Source organism: Columba livia, chromosome 2 (assembly GCF_036013475.1).
Source record: "Columba livia isolate bColLiv1 breed racing homer chromosome 2, bColLiv1.pat.W.v2, whole genome shotgun sequence".
Lineage (NCBI taxonomy): Eukaryota > Metazoa > Chordata > Aves > Columbiformes > Columbidae > Columba > Columba livia.
In genome coordinates this window covers 10069335-10081435 of record NC_088603.1, presented here as the reverse complement: position 1 = coordinate 10081435, position 12101 = coordinate 10069335, and the positions used below count along the sequence as shown (strand labels likewise).

At 38.7% G+C, this 12101-nt stretch overlaps 1 protein-coding gene across 3 annotated transcripts in view; it reads left to right on the top strand.

Moving 5' to 3' along the window:
- LMBR1 (limb development membrane protein 1) overlaps positions 1 to 12101 on the top strand; it is a 75604-nt gene that overhangs the window by 24796 nt on the left and 38707 nt on the right. For all 3 annotated transcript variants that reach the window (XM_065050459.1, XM_065050458.1, XM_065050457.1), the window contains one exon: positions 4838 to 4941. In XM_065050459.1, coding sequence (XP_064906531.1) covers positions 4838 to 4941 — 104 coding nt within the window. The remainder of the gene's footprint in view (positions 1 to 4837; positions 4942 to 12101) is intronic.

The following is a 12101-nucleotide window of genomic DNA, read 5'->3' as shown; positions in this document are numbered from 1 at the left end:
CAATACTTGAGAAAACTTGGGTTAATTAGGAAGCTGCTGGCAAAAGCGACTGTCACATAGGAAGGCCTTTGAATTTTCCAGTGACCATCTTCTTTTTGTTTTAATGTGATAATCTTTAGAAAGCACCACTTTGTGCACACTGTATAATTTATATTTAGTAAGTCCAACAGTAATGCCCAGCAAGGAAGTAAATTCAGGATCTTGGTGTTTCCAGGTCCTTGTATTGCAAAGCTCGTGTTAGGGGTAAGACATGGCTGAACTTAACCGAGATTTATTACAGTTGTTCAGCAGTTCAGGAACATCAGCAGATTTTACATCTGACCACGGGTTTCTGTTGTTGTAAATTGACAAAAATCAGTGTACTTCAATTTCCAAGATTATCTAGGGGAAGGACTCCCTCTTGTGGTACTCGCTAGGTTTGCACAATGGCGTTGCGCTGCTCTGCTAAAACCTATTTTCATGCAGTGGCAATATCTTTTTGAGGTTAATTATGAAATATCGGTGCAAGATTGGAGAGCTGATAGTGCTGTCACGAGCACTCAAGTTCAGAAAATGTTCTTATCTCCATATTACTCTGTCTAGCGTAGCCTTTGTTTCTGATTTGCACACTGCTTTGCAGATGTTATGAAATGGGAAAAGTTTAACTGCTTTCAAACACTTGGGTTTTGCTAGATTTATCACTTAAAGTCTGAAAAACTCGAACGTAACATTAAGGGGTTTTATTCTGTAGACTGTTCCATTAGTTGTAGCATATAGAAAAAGAGAAAATATATGCCTTTAATTTTTTAAACTAGCCAGAAAGCCTGTACCTGGATCCAGTATAAACACTCTTGTCTGATGTGTGTTGAACTAAACCCAGAAGTACTTGATGTTCACTTGTGCTGTTGTTGGATACAACCACCAGGTGGGGGTAAAACGTAATGAAACTGCCCTGAATAAGAAAGCAGAAAAATTGCTGGGGGTCTTCTGTGTTTGGCAAAGGCTGTGAGATTTTCAATTTTTATGTTTTATTAACTTGTTTTATGAGGGATAGTATTAAGTCACTAAAAATGCAAAAACAAAGATTCTAATAGAATGCTTAAAGCTTTTATATATGTTTATCTGCAAGTCTCTTGCAAGTTTATGGTGCAGTCAGTGTAATAGGAAATAATTTTCTGGGTCTATTTTGATTCGATTTCTGAACTGTCAAATTAGGATAAATACAGTAGGGGAAGAAGAGGGCTCTCTGGTCCTTATTTTGAGGAAAGCGTGTATGTCAGCAGCGGTACAGCACTGTTCTTTCCTAACTTTACATGCGTATTGTAGCTCTGTAGTTTAATATTCTGTAAATGTGATTCCTGTCAGCTGCTAATGTGTAAATGTTTTGGTTTTAACTTGTTTAAACTCACTCTGGGTGTGCACTGCTCTGCCCTCCCTTTAAGTGCTCTACATACTGTGCAGCTCCTAAGCCCGGTTTACATTGTAGATGTACATGTAATAGAGCTGCTGAAATTAGGACAACCAGGTGTTCAGTTTTGCATCAGGTAACTGAATGCCCTGTCTGTTTTCAGTTAGAGAAAACTGCTGAAATAAGGCCCCCACCCCCATCTAATAGTATTTCTGTCTTAATTTTCTGGGGGGAAAAAAGTACGCAGACTGCTTGAGTTAATGTACCTCTAGTAAGGGCTGTTAATGACATTCTTGCTGATGTTGCTATGCGTGAATGTTCCTTGAATGGTAACAGGAGCTTCCTGGCTAAGCAAATTCAAAAGGAAAAATCCCCCTCTTTGTTAACTGGAGTTTAGGCACCTTTAGGCAGTCTGTTTTCTTTGGCAATTAGTATTATATTTCACGTATCTTTTGGAATTTTCTTGGTTTGTTTTCTGTAGTTTATTTGGCTGAGCGTGGTTCTTGGTGTCCTGGTGCTATCAATTGCTGAAGTAGATTTCTTGCCTGTGCCACCTCCCACCCCCTGTTTTTATTCCTCTTTGACATTTAATTTCGTTTAAAGAAAAATATATGGTGAAGGCATTTTTAAGGGGCTGTAGATGAAAGTGCTAACTATTTTACACTGGGAACTACATACAGGAATTTCTCTCAACAATGAATTACCCAGGCATGCAGTAAATGTCACTTTCCTTCCCTATTCTTTCCAAAATGAAAAAGAACAAGCCTGTACATGAGAAGAAAGAAATAAACAAAGCTGTTAGTTCAAATTTTCTTATCATGGGGGATGTTCTTTTTTTGACTTCCAGGTGATACAATATAGTCCTGCGGGATTGTCGAAGTGTATGTTTTGGGGAAGGTGGGGGACTGAGCCTGTTTTTCACAACTAGAAAATAAAAGCTGCCTTTTCAGGATGCAGAACATGTGATACTAGTTAAACCTGTTAGCTGCACTAGTACTGAATTACAGATAAGCTGCTGCTTTTATAAAGAAGAAACACAGCATCCTGCACACTTTTTGATAGGATGATGGTGGGTTCATGTTTACGCACCAGGAACAAGTCTCTTCAGCAAGCGTTGAGCTTAGATAATCTTAATAGAGCAGATACACTTAATGGAGATCAGTTATCACTTCAGGTTGTTCCCTAAAGCTTTTCCCTTCCTGCAGATGTCACATGTGTCTTACAGATGTCTTAGTTTTAGTCAGTTGTTGATTTTTCAGCTAGATACACAATGGTTGTGGTTGGAAGGGACCTCTGGAAATAGTCTGCTCTGAGCACCCCTGTGCAAAGCGGAGTCGGTTGGGAAACGCTGCTCAGGGTGCTGCCCATTTGGGCTTTGAGTGTGTTGGGGAATGGAGATTACAAAACCCAAAACTTCCTTGTGCAACCTGTTGCGGTGTTTGACTACACTCACAGTGGGAATATGTGCTGTTGCTTTTTTTTTTTCTTCTCCTTTTTTCCGCCCCTCGTGTTTAAGTAAGCTTTCCAGTTTTTAAATCCATGCTTATTGTCTCTTCTCCATTCACTGGATACCACTGTGAAGAGTCTGACTCTGTTTTCCTTGCTCCCTCCATACACATTGACACAATTTCCTCAAGTCCTCTCTTCTCAAGGCCAAACAATTCCAGGTTTCATAGCCTTTCCTTGTATGACAGTGGCTCCAATCCTTTTATCGGTTTTGTGGTCCTTTGCTGGATTTGCTGTAGTATGGCTGCATCTGTCTTGTATGGAGGAGCCCACATCTGGATGTGGTGCTCCAGATGTGCCACCAGCGCTGAGCAGAGAGGCAGGATCACCTCTCCTGACCTGTTGACAACACTTCTAATGCAGCCTGGGGTGCTGTTGGCCACCTTTGCTGCAAGGACCCGTTGCTGGCTCGTGTTCAACTTGGTATCTAACAGAACCTCTAAGGCCTTTTCTGCAAAGCTGCTTTTGGGCCACCTGGTCCCCTGTGTGCTCTCTGCTTGTTTGTCTACCTTCTTGAGGTTCTTCTGAGTGGCAGGCCACTGCTCCTTTGCATTTTGTGTACCAAGAATAGTGTGGCCAGCAGGGCTGGGGGAGTGATTGTCTCCTTGTACTTGGCGCTGGTGAAGATCTGCCTCGAATCCTGTGTTCAGTTTTGAGCCCCTCATGACAAGAAAGACATTGAAATGCTGGAGTGAGCTCAGAGAAGGGCGATCGAACTGATGAGGGGTCTGAAGCACAAGTCTGGGGAGCGGCTGAGGGACCTGGGGGGTTCAGGCTGGAGAACAGGAGCTGAGGGGAGACCTTATTGCTCTCTGCAACTGCCTGAAAGGAGGTTGTAGCGTGGAGGGGGTTGGTCTCTTCTCCCAAGTACTAAGTGATAGGACAAAAGGGAAGGGCCTCAAGTTGTGCCAGGGAAGGTTCAGATTGGATATTAGGAAAAATTTCTTCCTGGAAAGGGTTGTGAAGTGCTGGAACAGGCTGCCCAGGGCGGTGGTGGAGTCACCATCCCTGGAGGGGTTTAAAAGATGTATAGATGAGGTTCTTAGGGATGTGGTTTAGTGCCAGAGTTGGTTTATGGTTGGACTCAATGGCTTTAAAGGTCTCTTCCAACCAAAATGATCCTATGATTCTGTGATCTTGCATCTCCAGTAAACTTGCTGAGAAAGCACACTCTCACATCAGCCAGGTCGTTAATGAAGATGTTAAACCCAGTATCAACCCACCGGGGTATACCACTGGTGACTGGTTTCCAGCCTGACATTGAGCCCAGAAGCTTGGCCGGTTTTCAGTCTACTGTAGAGACTGCTTACGTAGCCCATACTTCATTAATTAGACTATGAGGAGATGTATGGGAGATGATGTTGAAAGCCTTACGAACTGAGAAAAACAACATTAACTGCTCTCCTCTTGCCCACTGATGCTGTCATCTCATCATGGAAGGCTGCTGCTGCTCTTATTATGGTATCATCTTTTAATTTGGAGGTGATGATAGCATTTGTGTGTCGCTGATGTTACAATCCATGGTTTGACTGAGTTTCTCTTGAGGAAAAAAATATGGGAGGAAGTGAGTACACAGAACTGAGTTTTGTGAGATTCACTGATAGTAGTAAAAGACTTTGTCCTAAAAGATTTTGAAAGAGTTATCTGAAGAGCGGTGAGTGGGATGTTGTGGGAACAGCCCACTTGAGTTTGCAGTCTGTCTTCCAAGAGTTCAGACAGTTGCTGCTGCTCAAGTTGGTATCCAGTTTTTAACTGGAGATCATTACACAGATGAATGGGTATTTTTCAGCAATTATGGGTAAATAATTATGTATCCATAAAAATCTGGCGTCTGCTGGTACTTGTATGTATACTACATTCTTATATGTAAGGGAGGAAAATGTAACATCTTCAACTTTTAAGGCTGAGAAACTTACCATGTGAACTTTCTCTTGTTTGTTGCAGGTTTATGGAACCTTGCTTCTCTTTTTTCAAATTTATGTTTGTTTGTGTTGATGCCCTTTGCCTTTTTCTTCCTGGAATCGGAAGGATTTGCTGGCTTAAAAAAGGTAGGAAACTATCATTAATTATATGTGTACTGAGATCAAAAAAGACTTTTCTTACTTTAAATAATGAAATGTTTTAAGCAATGGTTTTGTTGGGATGCTAAAAGAGAAGGTTCAATAAATGCACTAGAAATAAAGTAACAGGGGAAAGAAGTACAGGCTTAGTACTAATTGGAAAGGTGATTAAATAGATAACACAGACTAAATAACAGATGACTCAGAGAAAACAGGCTTCATTTTTGAATTTTAATCCCAAAGAAGGTTCATATGTGGTCAATATTAACAGTATGTTAAAAACCTGTCTTAAATTGATAGAGAATAACTGAGAATATTCAAATTAGTTGAATATATTCAAGTTGTGAGGGCTAAGTATTTTGGCTCAGCATGGAATTTCACAAAGCAATTTCTGAACAATAAGATAACTGATATATTAATATGGGAACTAAAGAAATGAAGAGTTACTGTAATGGGAGGCACAGTAAAATGGATTTCAAATAATAAATATAAACTAAACTGGAATGACTGTCTGGGGACCCGTTGTAGCACGTTTTCATTAATCTTTACCATCTAAAGGATTACACTTTTGTTTTTAATGTTACTACACTTGAGAGGGTTCTGTGCTTTTGGATGATGGTTATTAGAAAGCAAAGGATCTTGAACAGATCAGGAAATTAGGAAAATGAAATGCATTAAAGAGGGATGTGAAAGACTGAGTCATTTCTTGATCACATGTAATGTAAATCAACAAGGCGAGGGTTTTGGTGGGAAGAAAAACACAATTCCCATTTGCATTGACAGGAAAGTGATGTGGAGGCAGTGAAGTTGCTGGTTTTGTTCTTGGTGGAATTAAGGAAAACTGAAGTGAGTTCTGCATCCAGTTTGGGATTTGAGGGTTCATGGAGACAGTTAAGAGGGAAAATGGAGCATAGCAAAGGATGTAAGATACTTCAAGTACAGCATGAAATTTTAATTCGGAGATGGTAATGTGAAGAAAGAGATTTTAATTCTGTAGGTAAAGCTACCGAGAGATTACGTAGCTAGAGCAATAACAGCGGTGTCAGAAGAGACCTGTAGGACCCAGCCAAGGTGGTGTGTGAATACGTGTTTGGTGGAGCCTCTTCTGTGCTCCTTGATGCTACCGCGGCGTTGATTTGTATTGACCAAACAGTAGATGTATCCGAGTTACTGCATTTATAAGTCTGGATGACTAAGCTAATGAGTTTGGCTTTAAAGAAGTTTGGTAATGGGTGTAGTATTGTTCATACTACTGTATTTAACTTGACTTACCCAACTTGACTGGAAAACATTCTCCTCTTCTTCCTTCATGTCAGGTATCCGTAGGGCTAAGAAAACTTTCAGCAACTCATCTTGTCCTTTCAGTTTTCAAAATATTTACAGCCAATGTATATATTTTCTTCTGAAAAAGAAATGCTTACTGATTTTAGTGGGGTTTATGTCTCTTGCAATCCAGCCAAGCCCAAGGAATCTCTCCATTAGTTTACCATGTACAGTACTGCTGGTGGGTCCCCTTGGCTTGTAGATTTATGTTGGCTCTAACAGATGCATCATGTATTACAGCTGTGTGTAAGCTCTTGCTTTACATAAAACTTTGCTAGTTAGTGTAACTTTTAAACTTGTGATACAATAAATACCATTCAAGGTCATTAGAATCACCACTGCGTGTTTACACTTGGAAGCATTTGTAATTCCAGATGAGACAGAACCATGATCTGTTTGCAGATGTCAGGAAAAAGATGATTGTTGGTGCTTTAGCGTTGTTTTGCTTCTTCATGGGGGTAGAAAAGATCAGATTTTAGTATCAAAACTCATCTGTTGCAGGGGGGGTGGTGCACAACCCAATTTTTGTCATGTTTTGTTACTTTGACTTCTCTTGGGTGTTTCTGGTACATTCCAGAAGCCAAGTGTGGTTCCTACTACAGGTACTCAAGGCCTTTGTCCAAGGTCTGTTCCACCTGGCTGCTCTGTTTACGAGTATCCGGAATGGACGCAGGTGTTTACTGAATTGTTTTACCAGCTTTGGGTGAGCCCTAAAACTGCTTGTGAAGATGCAGGAATTTAATCTATTTAAATACGAACATACTTTCTAAGAGAGGTGACCGAAGACAAATGAAGTTGCAAATGCCACTTCTGGACTGAGTTGATATGTAAAATTGAGTGTGCTGTTATGATCAAATTCTGATGGAGATAAGTGATTCTACTTGTATAAGTACTAAATATATATATATTTTTAAAAGTAATTGCATCATATAATAAGGCAATGGGAATCTGGTGAAATTTCTGCTTAGTTGAACTCAGGATTACGTATAAGATTTTCAGTTCTAGAATCTGTGAAGGATACTTCCCATCTTTTTTACTTTACTTATATTTTGACACATTGCTTATCTCTTCTCAGAAGATTTTGAGACCATGGTTACCTTGTAGAATTCTGATACTTGCACAAATATAATCAAAACCAAAAATATTTGTTAAAGTTTAAGGAAAAGTCATATTTTGTCATTCATCACATCAAAATAACGGGCTGGAGAGGTAAAAAAATCGTTAATATGCTATGACTAACTGGCAAAATCAGATTTTAGTCATCTCTGTTTAAAAGAACATTTCACACATTTGCAGCATTGAAGAGAGGAGTGATCTGTTATAAATGGGAGGTTTGGCACAGGGTGTGTAATCTTTAATTTTTCATCTGGAAGCTGAATACAGGGAGTTGGGAAAGCAGTTGGTTCCAGATACCCAGGTCAGCTCAAAACTTGGATGAAAAGACTGTTGCAGTGGAAGTGTTTTTGCAGATCATCTTTAATTTGCTGTAGAATTACTTTCACTATAATGAATAAATAGGTTACCTGAGATTTAGGTGTGAACAGTCAAGATGTCAGTTTGAAGGTGTTAATGTATGAATTACTTGTTGGGTTTTTTCTTAAGTTCTGAAAATGATTAAATGACTAAAAGAGGTTCAGTTCTGAAATGGGATGGATTCCTTTGTTCAGCTTTAATTGTGAACAGTGTTAGGCATTATCAAAAATGGGCTGAAGCCCCCAAAGTTTTTAGCCTTCTGTGTGAGTCTTAATCATAGCTTATGCTATAAAAGTTGATTTTTATCTACTCGCTCTAATGAGAACTTGTTGCAAGGTATGATATTTCAGGTAGCTCATAGGTTATTATTATGAAGTTCGTATAACTTTCTTTCCATATGTATGTGAGGAAGTGTTTCCCTCTTAACTGTTTCAGTTTCGTGAATCTGAATGGGTTTGATTAGCCATCTTCCAATTTACTATGGCTTTTTTTTCTTGGTTGCTAGTATACTTTCTAAATGGCACATGGCCCCTCTTATAGACTCTTTTTGATTCCCCAAGGCAACAGTTTAAAACAACCAAGGACTTGCATATTGTGCAGGGGAGAGAAATACGGAAATGAGGCCCTGGCCATGGACGGGATGCAGTGTTGTACTGAAAGTCAATCTGATTCTCTGCCTAGTTTTTAATTAAAAACACTATGTTAATTCAAAAAGGGTATTTTGGGCCTGAGGGGGTTGACCATGCCCCTTTAAAGAACTTAAGTGCTCTTCCTTGCTATAGTTTTATTTCCATTTAATGGCAGTTGCAGACTTCTGATATCAGGAATATAGTTATAAAAGCATTATTGCTGGTGTGTAATCCAGAGTGTTTCAAAAAGATGGACCCAATTTCAAAGATAGAATGATATCAAATTGGGCCCATCTTTTTGAAACACCCTGTGTATGTGTGTGCATCTTTGTGCATATATGTGTACATGTTGTGTGTGTATTTATGCGCATGTATTTTCATGTATGCGTGAATTAAGTTTTCCAAGACTTCTGAAGTGTTTGGAGCTCATTGTGCCATGTTACACCTTAGCTGCTGTTACTAACTCAGCTAATGGAGAACCTGAAATAACTTTAGTCTCCTGCGTTGGTATTAAAAACATTTTTGTATCATTCTATATTCTTCTTATCTTCCTTTGTGGAGTCTATGCATAAAGTTCTATCTCTCGTTTAGATGCTCCTTCAGTTCTTTGTCACTGGCTTTCTCAAATGTTGTAGTACAGTTATGAAGCAAAGGTCTCAACCACATTTCTTAATGTCAGAATTAGCCTCATTCTTTATCATTGTGTCTCAAAAAAAAGCCAAATTGTGCTATTTGTTGCTCAGTGTTGATGTTTCCATGTGATATAGAGTGCACAGAAAGTTACGTGTGTGCTGCTGTGTGAAGGAGACAAGCTTTTTTGAGGAGATAATTGCTATACCTTTTCTTGACCTTAAAAACGCTTTGTCTTGATGTAACTTCAACTGAAATTTGTATTTGTTTGAAGTTGACAAAGATAAAGATGCTTGGGAGTAATTTCCTTGTAAGAAAATACAAATAGTGCAATTTACCACTGTGAGAAACTGGAATGACTGGGTATTGCGTAATCACGCGTGCAGAGTTTTAAAAAGGCTTTATGAAGTTTTTTACCTTAATACTGATCTTTGAACTTGAAGTCATGGCATAAAGTTTAACATGAGCGACAGCAACATCCTGACCAATTATCCAAATTATCCAGACATCCCAAAATGTTCAGAACACAACACACAGAGTCTGTGGATTAAGAGGTTAACTCCTGGAACATCAAAAGAAGTGCATGATAATAAAAACAAATAGTACAAAAATTTGAGGTAACTTCCTTGTTTAATTAATTAGGTAGACCAGGTGGAAGCGAAGAGGCCAGAGCTGGTGCTCAGAATGTCTATAAAGCTGAGCAACATGACAGCACAATGGAGGAGGAACAAAGATTTTTTTAATATACTTCTATCCTGTGTCACAGTTTGAAATTGTCCTGGTTTATGTCCCTTTTGGCAAACTTACATAAAAGTGACCCTGTACTGTATTTTATGACCAGATGACTTTTTTTTTCCCAGTGGCTAATTTGTATCAGACCCCCATCTTAAAGAGACACAGAAATGAGTAGGAAGTCCAAGCCGGTTTGTCTCAATGAGCTTTCATTGCATGCTTTCATTATTTTTGCTCGTTTTTGCCACTGATCATCCATAAATTGTTGGAAATGAGTGATTAAGGAAGTGCTGCTTAGTGTTAGTGGCACATGCACATTCTTGGTATGTTTTTTGTGGGTGAGAGGAAATCGCGTACTGCACAAACAAAAAGGAAAACTCCTGCTGGGAACCTTTCAAGGAAATTTAACTTGCATAATGTTTTGATCTTGGTGTTTATTACAGAAAATAAGAGTAATATTTCACCAGCTATTGTTATGTGTCAGCTAGACCCTCCATCTGCTTGCCTTTCCTCGATACCTCTTCCCAAATTCTCATTGAGTTTATTTTAATAAAAACACCACTTAAAAATGTAGCAGTTTATTCATACACTTAAGGCAGGTGAGATGGGCCGGTGTCCAGAATAGTTTATTGCATCGCATTCGGCTACTGTATAAAGATTTGTCTGTCGAGACTACACGGTCCTGCCTGTGTGTGCAGTTGCAGCTTCGTCTGTGTGAATAAAATGTGCTTTCTTGCTTCCCTTACAAATATTAATAGTGAAATACAGTGATTTCTGCTTTCAAAGGTAGATCCCTTCTTTCATTGAAGCATGGGTTTTAAATATGTGGGTTTTTTTTTTAAGTAATATTACTTATTTGGGGAGGAAGCGAAATGTTGAGGCTTTGCAAAAATACAGTTAATGGCATTTTGTGAAATGTCTTTTTCATTACTGAGCACCCACATCGCCTCAAGATTTGAGTTGATACACTCCGTATTTATTAATAGCAATGACTTTTCTTAATCAAGTTACTATGTAATGACTGAACTAAGCTTAAGTTTGTAATGTGTTGTGTTGAGTGCACTGTCTTTGCAAACTCTAGGTAACTAAACATAGTAATAAACAAGTAAAAAGTAAACCTGCCACTTTTTCATTTCTTGGTGGGTATGGAAATTCTAATTTCAGAAATGCTGTACTCCCCAGTTCTGCCATGTGTGCCAGTACAAGTCTGCTACAACTGTAGGTGTAGAGCACTGTAAAATACATTTTCAGTATGTGATGAAGGCAATGCTGGAGTATGTTCAATGTTAGTCTTGGAGTATTCACTTTTAGAAACTCTTTTGCTAATCTCAATCAGCATTCCATGGAAAGCAACTGTTTCTATAATACAAAATACTGGGGAAGGTGGCTTGGAAAGCCTTTCCAATCTGAGATTATTGCTAAGTAAAACTAGTCAGTTTTCTCAATTTGTCTTGATTTTTCTGGGAAAGGGATTTGGAGGGTGCAAGAGTCTCCAACCTTATTCGGAAACAGCATTTGAGTTCATGTGTTGTGCTGCTTTGCACAACCGCAGCACCCACGGGCCACTGTGTGTAATGGCTCACCAAAGAGTCTTGAGCTACCCTGGGAACATTGTGTGTTTATTTGGCATTTAAACTCATATTTATTTGTCTACAAAGTCATTCAGTGTGAACTGAGACTTTAATGCTCTGATGTCCATGAAATATTTACTAGTATGTAACTGAATTATTATACATTCTATTACAACCCATTTACTCATTCCCTTAGTAATACCAGAGACAAAAGTTGTTTAATCGGTCACATCAAAGGCAGCTATTTAGTTTTGTATTTTTGACAGAAGATAACATCTGAAGTTCAGATATGAAGTCCGGTTCTTTAAACTGGAGTAATTTAAAATGACACCACTTAATATTTATTAGACTTTTTGTTGTTGTTGTTTAGAAGCAAATCCTGATTCTTCTGGGTTTCTGATTTGGCAAGTAGCTTGATCAGGGTATTTCTTCTCCCTATTAAAATAAGAGTATACTTAACTGACAGTTACACAAACCTGTAAGAAAATCTGTAAGATGTAAGGTGTATAGTCAAGGACTATATTTAACGGTAAGTCTTCTGTTAAGAATGGTGCATGTATTGACTCTTTGCATGCTGAAATCGCAGAAATGGTGTGTACACAGCTAAATGTAGAGTGTGTTTATAATTTGTAACGCAGAACACAGGCACATCTAATATTAAATTTGAGACGAGCTTATAAAACGGCAGGAAATAGAAGATGAGAAGGTTTAGCATGTCGCATTGACAAGTGTCTACATGTAACTCTGAAAACATGTTAAAAATACAGCTTTACGCTACCAGGTCATTTAT